Genomic DNA, 17,951 nt, shown 5'->3' with positions numbered 1-17,951 from the left:
TTTTTAAGATTAATACTTGCTAAAATAGTTCTAAAAGTATAAATAGTTTAAGCCTATAATTTAAAATATTTTTTTAATAGTCCATTGACTTTATTGTAAAACAAAAAAAAAGGTACACTAGAACAAGAATCAGTACATACACAATTTTTAAAACAAATAACTTTACGTATTACAGTAGATTGGGCTTATAAGACATAAAGTTGTTATAATAAAATGTATGACAGTATTTACACACGAGTCCTGGTAAAATATATGTAATAAAATTGTAATTTACTTAATTTGTTGCTTAAAACTACACTTACACACGATTCAGGACAAACAGTTATGAACTGTTAACAAGTTATAAAGTTTACTGTATAGTTTTTTTATTAATTCTTATTCAAAAAATGTTTAATTTATTATTAAAACTTAGAAACTTTCTAAAGCTTTTATCTTTATGCACATTACAATTTTTTAGACTTATTTAAAAATTATTAGTACATGTTAGTTTTTTTTTTTTTGATTAACGTTTATTTTGAAAACATTAAACTATACTTAAAACGTTACTTAAAACTACATTTTAAAATAAACTTTAATTAAAAAAAAAGATAACATGTACTAATAGTTTTTAGATAAGTCTAAAAAGTTGTAATGTGCATTAAGATAAAAGTTTTAGAAAGTTTTTAAGCCTTAATAATAAATTAAACATTTTTAAAATAAAAATTAATAAAAAAACTATACTGTAAACTTAGCAAAAAATAAGTAAAACAAGTAAAGTTTCACTTTACCAAAAAAGTTTTATACTAGAAAAATCTTAAAAAGACTCTTGATATTTGAATAATTAAACCTTAAAGAATACATTTTAACATCATTGTCAAAAGTCCTGGTTCGTGCGTGTTTTTGCTCGTCTATGTATTTTATTTCGTATTTTCAATTTTAAACTAAGTTAAACTTATCTTAAAATTGATTTCTATAAAAAGTTTAAAAAATTAAACAACCAAAGATTTTATGATTTTTTTCAATTTCTTAAACATTATACATAATATTAAATTTTAACTAGCAAATGAAATTTTCAAAGCTTACTTTCAGGTTAAGTTTCTTTTGGTTTTTATATTTTATATACTAAATAAATTAAAGTTTTTGTGTAATAGAAATTAAGATATAGTTTTAGATTTATTTAATTTTTTACGATTTATGTAATTTAAATTCGGGTGGAAATCGTGCAGATGGAAATTGAGCGCGAGTGGGAATTGTTAATGTACTAGGGTAGCTACTCGCGCAGGTTAGTTTGAAAATTAAAAAACCGTACCAACTCAGGATTAGATATGTGAATATGACGCAATGCCAACAACAAATTAGTCACGAAAAGATCTACCATAAAGAATCATTTATATCATCAACCATTCTACTACTATCTAGCTTTGTCCTTTTTTGATTAGTCTTGCCAATACGGTCTAGCCGAGAGGTGTTTATTAGGGAACTTGACATGTCAGTAAAATATATCAATAAGTAACTATTGTTGCAGTATTTACAAATTTTATAAAAATTAAACAGATTACTACAGTAATTTTACACAAATATTTTTCTATTTAATCATAAATAATTAAATTTCAGATTGTAAAAAGACCTTTAAAAAAACATAACTTTCCACAAAAACAAAATAAAATTATTTGCAAGTATTTTATAAAAGTAAAAGAGCTATTTTAAAGGAAATTTTAAAAGAACTAAGTCACACGCATTGAATAACTTAGCAGTTTTGATAACCCTATAAAGAGTTAAATGATAAAATGTGCATCGTTTTTTTTCTCTAGTGCACATCTTATATATAAATGCTAACTTAATATTTAAACTTTTGTATGAATGAATCTGCAGTCATTGCAAGTAATTTTTTGTGCATTTTTCTTTTGTTTAGTATTAGTTTTATTGTCGAAATTTTGCTTAATAAATAGTTTTTAACAAAATTTTATCACATTGTTTGCTATTTTATCAATAACAGTAGTTTTATTTCTAAAAGCTTTAAGTTTAGGAAAAATTGTAATTGTTGATAGTAAAATATTTAAAGATTGTAAGAAGAGGAGTATAAAGTTTCAATCTATGAACCGTTATCTTAAACTACTACTGTAGCTGTTTTTTACAAATTCATCTATAAATCACAAAAAATTATTAACAGAAGGGCTGAAACTAAAACGCTTTGTTATCTTTTTTCTTTACACAAGATACTTCCTAATACTATAAATTATTTATTATTGTGTATGATGGAATAAAATCGTTAAATACTTAAACACTTTACTGAACTTCTACTGCGGCTAAAAAATATATAATTAAATACTAGCTATTATTATAGTTATAGTTAATTGGTCGACAAAAAAAGCTCAATATATTTAGTCCTTGGACCTAATGTACGAAGAAGCTTTCGGTTATCGAGTCGCACACCACAGATTTCTTTAAACGTCTTGTCCAGGACATAACTCAGTTTTAAATTTTTTTTATTATTTTAAGTTCAAAAATTGTTCTGTTTTTTGATACAACAATTCGCCTGGATAATTAAAATGATATTACCTTCTGCTAAAGTTTTTTTCTTTTCAAAACTAGTCACATTATTATCATAGCAGGGTCATTTTAAACTTATGAAAATTTTTGATTTATCAAAATCATGTTTAATGTCTTAGCATAACATTAAGTAGAAACTTGTTTTACGGTATTAACCTCTTTATAATAAATAAGTTTTTACAACAAATTGTAGGGCTGGTGCAACAACATAGCCTGGAATGTGGGTCTAGTTTCAGCTTACCAATATCAAATGGCAATTGAGAGATACGAATGGAATAAATTGAGGGGTTATAAGTCAATAGTTCCACTGATCAGATTGACGTGGAACATGGCAAAGCATCTTCGCATAACTGACCCATATCTATTTAAAATTATGAAGTTAGTTTAAACTTAATTATTTTTTTAAATATTTTAATTATTAGTAATGTCTTCTTTAGTATTATATTCACCAAAATCGAGTTATTTTCCCGCCTTCACAATTAGCACTAAACTGAGTACTTACGCACTGAACCGTTCGTTTTTGGGTCAGGTCAGTCGAGAAAGTCAACGCAACTACATCATCACAACTCAAGTCTATTTTGACTTTATCAGTTTTAATGTAAGATTATACTGTAGTCTGTCGCTAGAGTGCGCACAGCCAGTTCAGTACGCACGTTTTTAACCAACAAAAACACTGCGTTAAAATGTTATTTTTATACTTATCTTTTAATTAAATAAAGAATTACCTAAAACTAGTGATGCAAAAAAATGGAAAAAAAAGTTCTATTAAATAAAAAAAAAACTAAAGGGTTCAGATAAAAAGTTATGAACTCACAAAATATGTATTAAACACTATATATAATATATTACAGTTCATTTATTCTACGTAAAAACGAGTGCAATTGAAATTCGCTCATGATGATTGAAATACAGAGATTGAGATTATTTAAAAAAGACATATATAATTTTTAATAAATGAAAATAATGAACAGTGCAATTGACATTTAAATTCCCAATGATATAAACATAGATGTAAAAAAGCTATAATAAAGTTTAATGAAAATAATGAACGATGCAATTGAAAGTTATTTAGAACTATATTCTAACATGTTTGTTAGTGTAGCTTGCCGTTTGGATCTAGCAGATAGTTTGGTTGTTCATTCAAGTTCTTTTCAAATATTTTAAAAGTTTTTAGAAGCTTGTTGTATCTTTCGATAGTTGTTTTTACCATCAGCAACATTATAAGCTTAGAATCTAGATAAATAATGCTATCACATATAATTTCTTAATAATTTCATCAATATTTTTTATGGTGAATGTTTTTGATTTGTTGGATTTATATGCAATAATTAACCGTAAACTTTAGAGGCTTTTAATATGTTCGTATTAGGTTTAATGTAAGTGAATAAATATCCGGATTTCATTAATACGAAATTTTGCAAAGTACGTATTCAAGCGGCAAGGTACTGTAGTTAACGCTCATTTTGACTTATCAGCTGATGTCACAAAGCTATAATTTAAAACTTACACTAGATGTTCTGAAGTTGATGATGAAGAACAAAAAATAGTTTTGGCTTAAGGGTAGTTTTTTGAGGAATCTTGTTGGAGGGGGCTATAGCTTTTTTAATTGATTCTAAGTCTTGTGAAAAAAGTTTGGAAAACCTGCTTTACAGTTTCTTTTCAATGTTTATACTATTTAAGACAGTATTTTACCTTAGATTTAATTTTGTACTCGTAATTGATCATAAAAATTGTTTTTAAAAAACTGGACAAAGTTTTTTAAAAACCTTAAGCAACACTGAATGATACATTTTTAGTAATACTTAGGTGCAACTTAAAGTTCCCAAAAAATAAAAATACTTGGTAAGCACTTTTTTGGTATCGATTATTTCTTTAATTGACTTAGCTACTTAGTTAGTTTTTAAATAAGTAAAGCTTTAGAGTAGAGATAGTTAAGTATGATAGTTAACAACAACACATAACTTGTTAATAAATTTAAAAAAAAGAAGATTATTCTCCTTATCAAAAAGACTTTTATTGTGATCTATAAAGTAAATAATTCTAAACAATAACACAAGCTGGTAAGGTTTGTAGTTAAACTATATCAAATTGATATAAGTATATGGAAGTTAATTTTAATAACTTTTCAATTTAATTCAATTATCTGTTCTTTTTTACTTCCATATTGTTCAAATACTCTCCTAAAAAATATATATATTTAGGACCTGTATGATGCGCACACTTTGGGATTGGCAGCAAGTCACAGATAATTTAAAATTGGATAACAAGGAGCCTGTATACCAAGGTAGGAATGGAAGTGAAAATTCGCACTATTGTCATCATTGTCAAGTTGGTTTTCTTCATTTCAAGCAATTTTTAAGTAAACTCAGGGATTTGTTTTCAAAGTAAAAATACTTAAAAACTAGTCTTAAAGATATTGATATGTTTGATTATCTTCAGATCTTTCAAAGTTATTATGTTAAGATAAAATTAAGTGATATGTATAAAAAAAAAGTTAAAATTCAAACACTTGCTAAGGTTCTATGTAATTTTAAGATTACGTTTTAAAAGTGTTAAATTGTTGATCGAAAGGTAACATTAAAATTTAACACCTTCACATAGTTTTTATTAGTTTTCTTTTACTTTTTATGTTTAATATAAAGCATAAACCCGTAACTTATAACATAGTTTAATTATCAAATATTTAAAACATCTGTATAAGATCTGTAATTTAGATACCCGACTGCTTCTTTCTAAAACAAGAGTAAATTAATTATTTTGTTTGTTGCATAATATACAAGTAGTTTGAGTCATGGTGGTTTTATATATGGCGCTGTAACTTAATCATTGGTCAGAACTTTGAAAGCTTAATAACAAGTTTGATTTTCGTGCTTTGTTTTGAAATGTTTTAATTTTTGATTCTAAGTTCAATCTGCTTTCTAATCGTATCTAACTTTAATTTTGTTAATATGTAGCTATAACCATTATAAACATTCAATAAATAAAATAAACTTTATGCCAAGTTTCAGTGGCTTTTATTGCCTTAACTATTGTTTGATTTATTTATTCAATAATTAATGTTTGTTGTTTTACTTTTTATTCACAATAGGTTACATATTACTTAGTTGAATTAAAGCGTCTACTTTTTTCTAAACATAAGGAATAAATTATCTAACTTAGTAGTATAAATTATCTAGCTAGTCCTAATGTTCATATATATTGTGACGTAATTATTAGATACATTTTTTCATTGATTATTAACCAGTAAATATTTAGAATTGTAGTTCTTCCTCCATTTTCATTAAGTAGTTTATATTATGATTTGTTATCTTATTTTGTATTTTCTTTAATTTAAACTTAATAATTAAAAATGTTATATAGTTTTATAACAGTTGAATTTAACAGTAAGTATTTTATATATTATTAACCTATAATAACTTATAGCAATTATTTTAATTTTTAATGGACACATGTATATACCTACTTTATTTATTCTTTCCAATATATTTGCAATGTTTTCCAATTTGAGTTTATTCTTTCCTTACAGTATTTTTTTACAAAGCTCAGTTGAAGTGTGTTGACTCGTTTAACACACAGAAACATATGTCAGTGTAATAAAAGAAGGATATTGTATGATTGGTTATTATTAATTGATAAAATATGTTTTAATTAAAAATACCGTATTTTCAAAATTCAATCTTTTCTTGCTTAACTAATGAAAATTTAAATAATAGATGTATAAATAAGTAGCTAAATTTTATTTAACTATTCAAAATTTAAAGTTAATCCTTTGCTAATAAAGATCCTAGCGAAAAAAAATCACTGAAATATATACTAATAAAAAATTATACAGTGTCCTTCTTTTATTACACTAACACATGTTTCTGTGTGCTAACAATTTAACACACTTCAACTGAGCTCTGAAAAAAATAAGTACTGTAAAGAAAGAATAGAAGCTAAAGTAGGTGCATACATGTGTTTATTAAAAACAAAAATAAGTTATATAGGTTATTTTAGATTAATAGTTAATAATAGATGCAATATATAATGTTAAATCAGACTGTTATAAAACTATGCTGTTTCTATTAATTAAATCTAAATTATGATGAAATAAAATACAAAATAATAACAAATCAGAATATAAATTACTCACATGAAAGTTGTAGAAATACTGATTTATAAGACTAAACCGTCGTTAAAAATTCAATTTTTTTTAAAATAGTTACGTCACAATATTACGTTCTAATACATAATTATTTAAATAAAAGTCATTTACATTGCATTGCAAAATAGATAGTTTATTCTTAATGTTTGGAAAAAAAGCAGTAAGGTGCTTTAATTTGCAAAAAAAAAATTATTTTACATACATAATAAGTAATCTATTGGAAATAAAAAGATGTAAAACAACAAAAATTATTACTGAATTAATGAATTAATTAATAGTTTTAGGTATTTAAAGCTATAGAAACTTGGGGTAATATATATTTAAACAATGTTTATAATTGTCAAATCTGAATTATAACATAAGTTAAGTTAGATGAAACTTAAAATGACAAAATAAAATTTTAAAATTTAAACCTTTTACACCTAAGCACAAATCTAAAATTGTTACTTAGCATTCAAAGCCCTGAACAATAATTAAGTTACAGCTCAGTACATAAGTACACCACAACTAAACTGCATATACATTACATATTAAGTGAGGTAATAGTTATCACTTTAGAAAAAAACAGTCGGGTGCTAATTTTAAATAGATCTTATACAGATGTTTTGTATATATGATAAATTACGTATTTATGTTTAATATAAATGTAAAATTGTAAAATAAGTTCGTTATGTGCTAAGAATAAACCAACATACCTGCAGTAAAAAAACCACTCACTGATCTATAGGGCGTAGTAAGTAAAATAGCACGGTTTATCTGTGATTTGAGTACTGGATTCCGATAAAACTTGGAACTTAATACATAAAGCAACATGAAAAATATATAGTTGAGTAAGAGGCAAAACCCATGTTAGCGAATGAATCATGTATAAAAAAAAGTTAATAAAAATAATGTATTAACTTGGATATACATTTAAATGATATATATGAAGTTATTTTGTGTGTGTTTATAAATAGAAATATTATAATAATAATAACAGAAAGCGCCAAGAAATATTGCCAAACAAAATCTGACAATCTTGTGCTGTTCTTTTTATTTACATGCCAAAAAGTATACTTATGCCCAGTGTACCTATCTTTAAAATGACCTCCTGTGACCTAAATTTTATCAATATTATTATTATCATTGTTATTTTTATTATTATCATCACTAAAATTACATTTAACACGCACCTTATACACGACATTTTTAATTAAGCAGTTACCCCGTATCGGGCAACTTATTTTATTCTACCTATGACTCTTGCTATATTTACTTTCATTGTTTTTGGTTTTAAAACCAGGTTTAATTTCTTTTTTGTTATTATTATTGTTGTTAACAATATTGTTATTATAATTATTATCACTATTATTATTTTTATTATTATTTTTGTCATTACTATTTTTATTGTCATTACTACTGTTATTACTATTAATGTTATTATTAACCTAAGAACATGAATCATTAGGTAAGATTGTTACAAAAATGATGATAAAATATATTACCAACAGGTGGAAGTATTCAACTTGTTGTTTGTTAAAAAAAGTGAAAGTGAAGAAAATAAGTTTGTTGTTTATTGTTGGCAGTGTTCGAAACATATAGATCAGTTTATCGTATTAAATCAGCACAAAATAGAAGATCTTTTTAACATCTACGACAACTTCACCCTTGTTAGTAAACTTTTTCATTGTATGATTCGTTTAATAAATTATATTTTCTTAATTTTATAGTCACCTAAAACTCACTAGAGCTTTAAACTACTTTTTAATTGTGCTTTCTTTTTTATGAAACATTACTAAGATCTTCAAAATATACTTAATCGTTAAACTAAGGCATATGATATCGACCAATGTTTGAAAGTAGTTCAAGTTGTGCATGATTTTGTACTTAATTATTTGTTACAATATTTTTTAATATTATTAAGATAAGTTAAAGATTAGTTAAGTAGGTTAGTCTACCTTGTTACTCTAGTCAAACTTAAATAATAGCTACCTCTTTCTTATACAGCAAAATACAATTAGATTTATATTATTTAAAAACTTATTCATTATATTTTAGATTAGTCTCAATTATTACACTTTTTAAAAATAACTATTAACACATTATTATTTAAAAAAATAAGTAAACTTTTTTTTAGTAACAATGAAATTTTTTTACCGTGTATTTTTCTACTGTGATCATATTTTTATTTTGTTAAAAGCTTTACTCTCATATGATGCGCTAGTTAATTAAAAACGATTTATGTAAGTTTTTAATTTCGTTACTAAATCTTTCAAAATTGTAATTAAAAAAAAAGTTAAAAGTCATTTTATATTACACTCAACTAAAATGATAATCAGTGTTTGTATATTTTAAACTAGCAAACTATTGTGGTAAGACAAAATAATAATTCAAATATTGTTTATAGAAACTACGAAAGTTGAAAACGTGATAAAAGATTTTTTGATGTTGTATTAAAGTGAGTTGTCGATCTGAAAACTTTAACTTGTTCCTCAAGAAGTTGTGACAGAATTATTAAAGATATTAAATATAAGGTATAATTTAAACTAGCATTAGTACTAAGCACTTTTCTGGAATAATTCACAAAATATAAACTTAAAAAATCTGAATTATTTCTTAACTAACTACACAATGCTGCCTAATGTAGACCAGGAATATTCAAACTGGGTCGAGCATGCCAAAGTTTTGTTGTTACTATTTGCAGATACTTAAAAAAAATACTTATGGATTGGCATGATTGCAAAATTAAATCTACCCAAAAAGTTTTTATTCTGATATTCTAATTTTTGCAACATCTAGTTATCTACCTTAAGTTTCTTTCAAAGTAGTCGTAATGCTCATTATTAAGCTGTTTTCAATAAAGGCCTAAACTATTTAATTGTTATTTAAGAAATAGTAACATTTTTTTTTGAAGAATTAAAAAATTGTTTAACAGTTTTTTATCGAGTTACTCTAATTTTTATAATTGTATCAAACCTTTTCTACATTTTAGCTTACTTACATAGTTTACAGCTTTTTAACAGTCTCTAATAACTAGTAAAATATTTTTATTCAAAATAAAAAAAAACACTTAGACTAATTAAGAACAACTTTAAATGAATTTTTTTTTTCTAATAGCAGTTAATCTGTTAACAATCGATTACTACAGTAATAGTTATATAAATTTGAATTCATTCTACTTCAACGTTCTTTTTTTTGTATAGTTTGACACTTTATAGTCATAAAATTTTATATTTTTTCGAATCTTACGATAATATATAAGAGTTAAATTCTACTTTAATTAAAAAAAGCAATAAAAGCATAATTTTTCAAGAGTTTAATAGCAGTTATATAATTACCCATTTATAAATAGATTTTTAATTTTATACCTCCTGTTTAAGTGTTGTGTGTAAAATTTTAAATTCTTTAGTATATTATCGCTTTTTATACTAGTTAATATTAATTTTATTCAATAATTAATGTTTTATTTATTGTGTTTTGACTACTAGTATGCTGAAAACCTGTTTATTTATTATGTTTTATTTTTGTAACCAAGTTTCATGTAATTATGTGTTAGTTTTCGTGATTTATTTTTGTTGAAGTCTTGATGAGTTTTTTATCAATAAACTTAAAACGAAAATAAACTGAATTTGAGTGTTACGTATAAAGTTTACTTTAAATTACTTATTTCTGTTAACTGTCTCAACATAACTTTGCACATATTTATAAAATTTACTACTTCCACAATTAAACTAAAAAATAAACTCTTTTATAAAAGTACTGATTGATTTTTTGTTGGATATACAGAAAATATGTGATGTTATAAATTATTCTTTTGTTTAAATTTCTTTTGAAAGTTGTAAAACTATTAATTTTTTGAGGTAAATTGTCTTTGAAAAATGATAAAGTTAAATATTCTAAAAAAAATTTTTAAATTAAAAAATTGCTCATCTTTAATTAAGAAAGAAAAAAATGATTTATCACACTAATGTCAGGTTTGGAACTCACTTCAGTTATACGATTTTTAATTTATTTGTTATGAAATTCAAACCACAGTTAACTGTTAGACTTATTTTTTTTGCAGTTTGTTGTAACCAAAATCTAGTTTTGCAACTAGTGTTAGATAGCTTTTAAGTGACTTTTAGTGATCTACTTGATCCTAATTTTAAAAGATGGATCGGGTTCCGGTTGGATCCTAATTTTATTGATCCGGTAGATGACTATTTTTTTGCAAATTTTCCAAAATATATCGGGTTACAATAATTTGAAACGACAAAAGTCATTTTTCTTTTGAAAATACGTTTTTATATTAAAAAAAAAAATTAAGTTTATAATAAAACGTTCCCTGACAGTACACAAATAAACTATCGAGCATAAAATTTTACGAAAGACTTGATAGAATTCTATTTTTGTACGTTATGAAAATATTGGAAAAAGTATACTTCTAAAAAGAAAAATTGCATTAAGAACCCAAATATCTGATGATTAGGAAAAAAAAAACCTTTGCTTTATTTTTATTTCATTTCTTCAGCTCCAACCAAATTAAAAAAGCATTATTGTATCAGGTTTCATTTCAATCAAAGTGCTTGGAATTCAATTCTTGTAAAAACTTAGAAATATTTTAAAAATAACTTAAAATTATTATATAGATTTAAATACCATTTGCAACTTATTTTTAACAGACAACTCATTTTGTTTTTTTCACAAAGCTTTTCAAAATTATACTAGTTTCATTTCAAGTTGTAAATGTTAAATAAATTTGATAAAACTTTTGTTAGTAACAGGGTTCCCTTTTAACCTGGAAAAACGTGGAGTTTGACAATTTAGGTTAAAAAAACCTGGAATTGGAGAAATTTTGAACAAAAATTACTTAAAAACCTGGAAAAAACCAGTAGTAAAATTTCGATTTAACACAAAAAATTTACCGTATAGGTAAAAATATAGGTAAATTTTTTGGTCGTAATCAAAAAGTTATTTATTTAAAAACACGTTTAAATTAGCTTTACTATATCTTTTTATACTATTTAACACAGTTTCTTACCTAAAACTTAACTTTAAACTAAAAACATAACCAAAAATATGTACTTATAAAAACCTGGAAGAAGTTTTGAAAACCTGGAAAAATTTTTGAAAAAACGAGTGGCAACCCTGTAGTAAACAGTTTAAAAAATAAATTGAAATTATGACGTATGATAAGTTCAAATAAATATAAATATTAGATATTTAGCATGTAAAAGTAAAGATATGTTATTAAATAAATTGTTAATAATTTTGCTTTTCCATTTAATGCTTTTTGCTTATTTAACTTAGGTCGCTCTTCCTCAATCAATATTGATTCCGGGCTGTAGAGTTCGCTTTGTTCACATCGTTTCAAAACTTTAAAGTTTTGAACTATGTCAGAGTTTTTACAGTGTGTGCAATTGAAAAATGTTAAAATATTGCACCATTTTTTATTTGTTCCGCAGTGGTCTGTAATTCGTTGGAATATTTGCCTTGATGTTTCTCCAAAATAGGAGATGCTCTGATCTGCAGAGCAGGTGTATTTATAAATAACATTTGTTTCAATTACTTACGAGCATTTATTTTTGTTGCTGAAGTAGTCAGAAACTTTTTTGCTGGTGTAGACCGGTATAAAAACAATGTTGTGTTTTTGAAATAAGATTCTATTCGTTTATGAGATCATATTGAAAAAATACCTACGTAAACTGTTGTAAAATAAGAGCAGTTTTCAATTAATGTTTTCTTTTCATTTTGTTTAAATGTTGAGTTGTCAATTTTATGAACTTGAAGGAATTTGTTGATTTTGGACTCTATAAGGTTTTTTGCATACTGGTTCTTAGCAACTCAACATTTAAACGAAATGAAAATATTAACACAAAAATGAAATGAAAACAGAAATTAAAAACTGCTCTTATTTCACAACACTTTACGTTGGTAGTTGTTCAATAAGATTCCAAAAACGAATATATTCCAATTTATTCATCCGTCATAATTTTAAATTATTTCTTAAACTGTTTACTAACCATTTTTTTTTTCAAATTCATTTACCTGTTGAAAATGAAACTAGTATAGTTATGAATAGCTTTGTGAAATAATAAAAATATAAAATAAAATGAATAATCTGTTAATAATAAGTTGTAAATGGTATTTAAATACATTTAAAACCTTCCTATATAGTTATATAAATATATTATAAGTTCCAATTATTAAAAGTTATGATGGTAAAATAATGTTTATTTAAGCTTCATGATTGCAAAAAATATCTATACTTGTATAATTTTGAATTTACTTTGGCAAAGTATCAAAAAGTATCTGAAATTAAAAGATTTAAACATAAGTTACTCATTTTAAAAGGGTTAACTAATTATTTCATTTAGCGCATCATCAGAATAATCTTGCTAAAAAACTGATGATAACAAAGTGTAAATTTAGTTATATACAGGGTTGCCACTTTAACCTGGAATTTGGGTTTTTGAGGAGGGGATCGTGGATATATGATTGTTCACCTTTTCAAAAACCCTAGTTGTGCTGTGAACTACCTGATTAGAAGGTTCGAAATTCTATCGAGAGCGAGAAACTCCTACCATCTCTCAGTTCTAGAATCTTAGTTTATTAGAACTCGCGAGCCAAATTGCAAACATAGAGATTTTTACAACTTAATAAATAGCGTGTTTTTAGTATTATTGTTGCCGCTTTTTGTTGTATTTTAAAAGTACTTTTTATTAAATTTAGTTTCAAGTAAAATTTCTTCTATCTTAGATGTTTTTGTTTTACAAATAACTATACAGAAGAATTTAAAGATAAAAAAAGAAACAAGAAAAGAAAAATTATATGGTTCAATCCCCCATATTGCGAATCAGTAAAAACAAACATAGGTAAAAAGTTTCTAAAAATAGTAAACAAGCACTTTAGAGAAAATAGTAAGTTTAAACAAGAACAATATAAAATTAAGCTACAGCTTAGTGTCAAACATTTAAACAATAATAAATAACAACAAAAAAAAAGTAATAAACAACAATAAAGTAAACAAAGATGAATCATGCAACTGCAGAAAGAAAGAAACTTGCCCCCTTAAAGGAGAAGAATGTAGGGAAGAAAATTTAATCTGCCAGGCAACAATAAAAACAGATAATTTAACAAAAATATACATTGGACTAAGTGCTAATCAACTAAAAAAATGCATATCTACACACAACACAACAATAAAAAGCAATCCAAATGACAAAAACTACCTCCAGTCTAAACAAGCAACTGAACTCTCAAAATTAACCCATAAATTAAAAAATGAAAATAAGAAATACAAAATAAATTGGAAAATATTACAAAGGGAGAAAAAACCAAAACCAGGAATTATGACATGCAGGTTGTGCTTAAAAGAAGCTTTACTAATCCTTGAATCCGGTACAAATTGCATCAACAAAAGAACGGAATTAATGTACTCCTGCAGACACAGAAACAGATTTTTATTAACAAACTGGAAAGCAGACAAAACTTAAACCAAATCATAATTAAAGTAAAAAATAGGTTGTTTTTCTTGATTTTTTCATTGAGTTTTTGTTGACATTTGGCTTAAATTGAAAAAAGTTTTTTTTTTCTTTTTTTTTTTAGACAGTTCTTAATTCAACTTAGATAAATTTTTAGAATTTTTTTGATAGTTCTTAAATCCGTTTAAATTTTGACTTTTATGTTAACTTAACACAAATTAGATTTTGAAATCTTCAGCGACTTTGAGTTTTATTAATGTTTTGTTGACTCTTGGCTTAAAACCACAATTTTAGACAATTAATTTCATTTAGATAAATTTCAAGGTATAAATATTTTTTTAATTATTATTATTAAAAAAAAAAAAACTCTGAATTCAGTTTTTATATTTGACTCATTATATTAATTTTAATTCAATCCGTTTTATTAAAACTAGTACCAATTTTACCTAAATATACTCTGATATGCTTGAATTTTCGAATATGCAACATTTTTGTTTTTGTTTATATTCTTCACGCATGAATAAATTTTTAAACAACAGTATAATTAATAACATTGTTATATGCAGTTTTATATTTTATTTTTGCTTGAAAAGGTTGCAATCTCTTGCCACCGAAACCGGTCGCGAATAAAATATACAATTTGCATAAATCCATTTACGTTTTACAAATAACTTAATGTTAGCAAAGCATATTTTGATCTTTTAAACAGACTTTTATACTTTATGACGTAACTATTTTTAGCTAAACTTTTCAAATTCATTGTATATAACTAAATTTACACTATATTATTATCAGTTTTTAGCAAGAATATTCTGATGATGCGTAAATGAAATTAATTAATTAACCTTTTTCAAATGAATGACTTATTTTTAATATTTTTAATTAAAACCAGTACCAAACCAAACTAGTTAAAAATAAAAGTATACTATAAGTTCCAACACATTAAAAATAATCAAAATAAAATATTTATAAAAGAGATCATTCCCAATAACACAGAGTTTTGGAATGACGGAAGCTCATTTGTTAAAGTTTATTCATCGTCCATCTACTGCAAGATAGGATATTTTACACAGCTTATAAAAATATTCGCGTGCTAGTCGTAGTTTCTGTATTTACTCTTCATAGCAGACCCGAAATATCTAGTCAGAGTTCTCAGTCTTAATTTAAAACCCAAAAATGTCTAATGTAAGGTATCAGGTTTTTTCACGGCCAAAAAAAACTCCTATTCGTGGACCGCAATTTTACCTTTCCTTGGCCGCATCCCATTTAAGATTAAAACATGAACGCGGGCCACACTTTTACCCTTCATGGGCCTTAGTTTGCCGACTTTGACCTATTTTATTGGTATTTAGTTTATCGAACAACTTGAACTATAATCAAGAAACATTAAAATTAAAACAAATATTTAAAAATATTAATAATCAAGTTAAATTTAAACTCATCAGATAAACAAGTATTTAGATAAAAAACGAATTAAACAGCAATAAAGAAATGTTAAATTTTAAAAATTCGCTTACAGTACCCTTTTTATAAGATAAAGTATATTTTACAATATATAGTTATCCTAAAGTATGTTCAAGACGTTTAAATTACACTTACAACAGAAAATAAAAGCATTAACTAAACAAAATACAAAAGTTTTTGATAAAAAACGTAAAGGTAAGTTTTCCTCTTGCTTTTAATTGGCATTCCTTAATTGTGTCAATAAAAGCATGTTGATTAACTGACTTATTTTACTCGGACTAACTATTCTAAATTCTTTTTACGTCACATAAAAAATAAAGAAAGATTGATAAATAAACACCAATATTTAGTTTACTGTAGTGTTTTAGTTTCAAATTTTTATATATTTCTAACTAAATTAGTTTTTGTACACATTTTTTATGCTCTAGAATAGGGTTTGGCAAATTTTCTAGTCGGTTAACTAGATGTCGCAGTATTTTCTTAATAACAGACCAGTTTTTTGATAAAGACTTTGACAGGTCACTTTATTGTTAAAAACAAAATAATTTTATAAAATTAGTTATGTTTACAGAGAAAGCTTTACTAAATGAAGTCAAAAATTAACAAAGTATAGTCTACACCAGGGGTCGGCAAACTGCGGCCCGAGGGCAAAATGCGGTCCTTTAAGACAAAATCTGCGGTCCGCGAGGTACATTTCAGCTAAAAAGTTTTGGTGGTGAAAACTTACAAATCAATCTAAGTAATTACTCATTACTAGTGCTGTTTTATAGCTTATTTTGCCCCAATTCTTGGTTTAAATAGTACTTTTGTACTACTTATTACAATAACTTACTATAAACAGCGGCCCGCGAAGACTTTTTTTCTGTATAGTGCGGCCCGCGAGCAAATTTTTGTAATAAAATTGGCCTGCTACTTATATAAGGCTTCCGACCCCTGGTCTATACTCTATATAGTTAGTTTATTAAGATACAGGGTGTTTCATGCACTAGGTATTGTTTAAAAGTAATAAGTTTTATAAATCACAATGGACAAAGCTATTTATAGAAATAAAACAATTAATTAACACTAAATTTAAATTCACTTATTTTTGTTCATGGGCTGTTAATCTTCAGTAAATAAGGCAGAAGCGCAAATTTGTAACTGTTTAACATTTTTGCTTAGTTTGAAGAAGATATACCGACATTTCTAAATAATAATAAAAAAGTTAAACAGCAAATGAATAATGGTCTTTTATATACTTACATTGAATAAAAATAAAATTATTGTTGTCTTTATATTTAATTTATTCATGCGTAAAAAATGTTTTATATATGATTATTTCTTTTAGTCATGCGTAAAAACAACCAAAATTGTATTCCCTGATCAAAACTTATAAATGTATAAATTTATAGTTAATTGATAAATAATAATAGGCCTGCTACCAGCCGAAATTGGCTATACATATTGTGCATAGAAGAATAAACAACAATATAAACTTAAAAACACAGTATGTGTAATGCAACAAAGAAAATAAGCAAATAATAAACAAACATAATAAAATTAAATAAACAAATTTAATAAATATAATAGAACAAAAAATTTTCCATCTCATTTCTTTGTCTGCTTTGGTTTCTTGAAGTATTCCCTCTCTTTCAGTCTTTTTACAGAGTAGATCGCCATTTGTCGTGGTCATTTGCAAACAATTTCCGCTCTTTAGTTCTTATGTTCGAGCTTTTTAGATCGCGCTTGCGTGCGTCATTAAAAGGTAGTTTTAAGCGACCTTTGTTGCGTTTACCCACGACCCACTCGCCATACATACAACATAGACTTTTGGGTTCGCTCTTCATCTATTCATAAAACATGACCCAACTCCAAACCAGCGAAGCCTGCGCTGACTGAGGGTTAAGTACATGGTGGTGAGACTAGTACGTTTTACCACTTCGTCGTTGGCGATCTTTTGTTGCCCTACAATTCTAATGATTTGACGAAGGCATCGTAGTTAAATGGTGTTGATTTTTCTCTCCTACAAGCTAGACAACGTCCATGTTTCGCTACCGTATAGCAAAGTACTGCATACACACAATTCCTGGTGCTTTCCAAGACGCCATTTCAGATATGGCTTTACTGAGTTCTTCAGTAGTTGGTTTGCAATCTAAGTCGTCCTTCGTAGGTAGACTATTTTTTATGCCGAGTGCAGCGTTAGATTGTTTTGAGTGGACAACGTAGGAGAAAAATGTTGAAAGTATGTATTAGATTTATTAAAAGTTAGAATTTCTTCGGAAAACTTTAACAAGTAATGATAATACTTATTTTTGCTAGAACAAATAAAAATTTTAGAAACACTACTGACCATCAACAATTTTTTCAAATCATACTAATTACAAAAATTAAAT

General features: G+C 25.6%; 1 protein-coding gene across 1 annotated transcript in view; it reads left to right on the top strand.

Annotated features, from left to right (window-relative positions):
- Window positions 1-9,687, top strand: part of LOC145842567 (histone demethylase UTY-like) — a 47,510-nt gene extending 37,823 nt beyond the window's left edge. The window contains exons 22-25 of the mRNA XM_082950029.1: window positions 2,723-2,907; window positions 4,731-4,857; window positions 8,164-8,322; window positions 9,060-9,687. Coding sequence (XP_082806155.1) covers window positions 2,723-2,907; window positions 4,731-4,857; window positions 8,164-8,322; window positions 9,060-9,083 — 495 coding nt within the window. The 3' untranslated portion in view covers window positions 9,084-9,687. The remainder of the gene's footprint in view (window positions 1-2,722; window positions 2,908-4,730; window positions 4,858-8,163; window positions 8,323-9,059) is intronic.
- The last annotated feature ends 8,264 nt before the right edge of the window (window positions 9,688-17,951 follow it).

Source organism: Thalia democratica, chromosome 8 (assembly GCF_965202585.1).
Source record: "Thalia democratica chromosome 8, ktThaDemo2.hap1.1, whole genome shotgun sequence".
In the NCBI taxonomy this organism is placed as follows: domain Eukaryota; kingdom Metazoa; phylum Chordata; class Thaliacea; order Salpida; family Salpidae; genus Thalia; species Thalia democratica.
This window is presented reverse-complemented; position numbering and strand designations above follow the sequence as displayed.